The 3,444-nt window shown below is 43.6% G+C and overlaps 1 protein-coding gene across 1 annotated transcript; it reads left to right on the top strand.

Moving 5' to 3' along the window:
• Positions 1-1,005: 1,005 nt before the first annotated feature.
• LOC113581704 lies at positions 1,006-2,710 on the top strand. Its single transcript, XM_027017024.2, has 4 exons — positions 1,006-1,279; positions 1,757-2,050; positions 2,213-2,300; positions 2,428-2,710. The coding sequence occupies exons 1-4, from the start codon at positions 1,111-1,113 to the stop codon at positions 2,498-2,500; spliced, it is 624 nt and encodes a 207-aa protein (XP_026872825.2). The 5' UTR covers positions 1,006-1,110; the 3' UTR covers positions 2,501-2,710.
• The last annotated feature ends 734 nt before the right edge of the window (positions 2,711-3,444 follow it).

Consider the following 3,444-nt stretch of genomic DNA (forward strand, 5'->3'; position numbering starts at 1 on the left):
GTGCTCCAGTGCGCTCTTGAGTGCCACTCGTGGACTCCTCCCACCCCGATGTGTGTCGCCTCTCACGGGAATGACCTGTTCCGCGCGTCCATGAACTCCCGAAGCCTTGGGAACTTCACACCATTAAAAAAGGTGTTAGCTCCAAGACCTGATAGGCGAAGTAGAAAATAAAAATACATTTTCATTCAAGATTACCAGAATACATTTTCTTGTGGTGTTGGAAGCTTTATTTCTGGTGTTATTTCTTTCAGTATTTACTTGTATTAACTTGTTAGAAGGAGTGGACAGTCTTGCTATTATGGCGAATTCTGAGGTATTATGTCCAAAAAAGTGTTTGAAAGTTGTAATTAAAATACCTAGTTTGAATTTAAAAATGTTAAAAATTGTACTGCAGCAAAATTTTGTTGAAGTCTACATAAAACTATACCTGGCTAAATAAAGACCTCAGCAAATGCATTTCATATCTAACACTTATTGTTAAACACAAGCAAAAAGTATTGACTGATACTGCCTACACAGTACATGAGTCTTCAGAGGAACTATCAAGGAACGATAAAGGAACACTGCCCCCCTGCTAGTGGAGTTGTGAAGTGGGTTTTTTTTTTGGTTATTGTTTGCATTTTCTTGGTAGCTTGGACCAAATTCTGGAGTGCTTCATCTGACCGCTGCTGTTGTGTATATAAAGGTAAAAATAATCAAGTTTGTGGTCTTGTACAATAAATAAGCAAGTTTGTACAGTTGTCACTCAGTGTTTTAATGTCAGGATGGAAACAACCAGCTGACACTGTTCAATTCCAGTTTGAGATTGGTTTATATCCCTGTACTATAGCTCGACACTAAAGACTGTTATAACAAAAACTGTTTAGGAAATGGATGGGGTACACTTACGTCATATATAGTACAACTGACCATCCTTTATATAGCAGTTTAAGGTGGTGCTATAAGGCACAACATCCTGTCTGGACAGGAAACAATCTTCTGCCTCATCACAGCGAGGGCGGAAGGCGCAGTGCATCGGCTACGGTGACAACAAGCGCTCTGCTCTTACGGACTCTGGGGGAACGAAGCATCCGCGCTTCGCCAGTCCATCAAAAAACATAGGGTGGAGGGATGCACCACCAAAACCCACAGCGGAGCAGGTCAGATGGGCTGCCTGTCTGTAGGCACGGGTGGAGGAGACCCTGGCATACATCGGGCTACGTCTCACCGAGGGAGCACATGGAGCACGATGGCAGTGTTGTGTGGAAGCAGGAGAGTCCTGCTCTGCGTTATTACACAGGTAAGACGCTGGAGATTTAGGAGATCGGTGTGTTATACACAAATGCCTAAAGCAAATTTACGTGCAGGCTGCAATACAAAAAAAAAAAAAATCCCAAGTCTTTCCTTTATGTTTCAATGAGTCATTTTCATCAGTCTTGTTCATTTGAAAGGAAAAAACACAATAACTTGCACACCGTGATAGTACAAATCCAGTTTTCCAGAGAGATTTGGATGTCCTATGTATCTCCCATTGCCTATCTGCATGCTAACACGAGCGGAAAACCTGCAGCAGAGTGCCATACCGGATCTCAGCAAGCCTACTGGCATGTGCCACGGAGGGAGTTTGGCACTCAGAATAATGTCATCCCCGCGAGGCCACAACCCAGCGCTCCTCTACACCTCTCCCTCCCTCCCTCCCTCCCTCCGTTCTTTCCTTCTCCACATCCTAACTCGCCTGTTCTCTCCTGTCTTGGTACCTTACCTCCTCCTCCTCCAGCTGACAGCGACCTAACCCCCACCTGCGTCTGGACCAAGACTGATTCCTGCTCGACTGAAGGTGGGGGTGATTTTGGAGAAGCCCACGCCTGCCGGGTGCCGGATGGGCCCGGGGTCTGGGTGGACACGCCCCCTCAAACTGGTGAACCGAGAGAAGCGCCCCCTGGAGGACGCCACCCAAACGAAGCATCAGAGCGGACCGGACTCGGCTTGGGCCCGTGCAAGAGTGGGCACCCAGCATGGGTCTGTGGGATGGCCAACCAGTGGCCATGTCTTCCTTCTGCCTGTTTCAATGGTGTGTATAAACCTCACTCAGAGGGACCCACGTTTCTATGACATAAATGAAAAAAGGCACCTGCGCACGCCAAGCTGTGCACAGACCTGTGCTCTTTTTTAACATCTCTATAGCACGTCGAGCGTTTCTGTAACGCGCCGAGCGTACATCTCTTCTGTTCAGTGACAAAGACGCTGGTGGTGGGCGTGGAGGTGGACGTTTTGGAGGAGCTCATTTACGAAGACGTGGAAGTCCTGGACATGGAGACAGCGTGAGTGCCTGAGAGACAATAAACAGAAACTGGATGTCCAAGTGTAGCATTCGAGCTTCATTCATTTTTTTTTATTTACCAGATTCCCAGGTCTCTAAACTCACTCGTATTTGTCTTCTTCTTGTAGGTTTGATGGGGGCCTGGAGCAAAACCTGATGGATTCCACTTCATTTTGTTGTGACCAGCTGTTTCTTAAGTGACTTCGATTATTATCATTATTATGATTATTATTTTCCCAGATTTGCTGATGCATATGTATGAGGTGACGTAGCTGCAGTGTCTCTAGAAGAGGTGCTATATTCAGAATAGTGTTCTATGTCCTTCAGAGACTGGTCTTTTTTTTTTACTCAAAAGCAACTGAACTAATAAAAGTTGTAATTTACCATAAATAAATGTCAAAAGAAATTCTGTTTATGAAAAAAATATTTTTTGGCATTTTTGAAAATAAGTGCATGAGATGTGGGGTGGGGGGGGGGTTTACTGGATTAAAAAAACAAAACAAAAACAAAATCGCATATAATTATCTAGAAGCAAACAAAAGTAAATAGAAATCAGTGGCCAGTCTTGTAGCCCAGACAGATTCTGATAACTTACTAGCCTTTTTATAATGTGTAGACCTGGTAGCTTTGTAGAACAAATCATTTATAGAATTCTGCTTTTATTATGAGGATGGGCTGTGATTATACAACATACTTAGTTGTATCATACTTAGTTATACAACATACTCTTTTACCTCTTTTAAAGGTAGGCACGAGTGTGAGTTTGTGTGCCAGTCTAGAATTCTCTGTTTCCGAATTGTTTTGCCACGGGTTTTAGCAGTCACATCAAATCAGTTACTAAATGCATTACTCTGCATTGTATAGCCTTATGAAGATCAACAAGATCAGAGATTTCCAGAACAAACCATACCTAGAGAAACTCACCCATGCACCCAACCTTCCAGTATTGGTCTCCTCTAATGGGATTCCAAAAAAATGATCATTAACCAGCTTCAGTGGATTCAGGGTGCAGCAGCCTGAGTTCTCACTAGAAGACTAGAACACAGTCTAAAAACAGGACGGCACTTTCAACCTTTAAGTACGCTACAGTTCATTCTTATCTTATTCTTTATTTACATCTTCTGTCTCAACACTTCATGTTTAAT

The sequence above is a fragment of the Electrophorus electricus genome, chromosome 7, assembly GCF_013358815.1.
Source record: "Electrophorus electricus isolate fEleEle1 chromosome 7, fEleEle1.pri, whole genome shotgun sequence".
Taxonomy (NCBI): Eukaryota; Metazoa; Chordata; class Actinopteri; order Gymnotiformes; family Gymnotidae; genus Electrophorus; species Electrophorus electricus.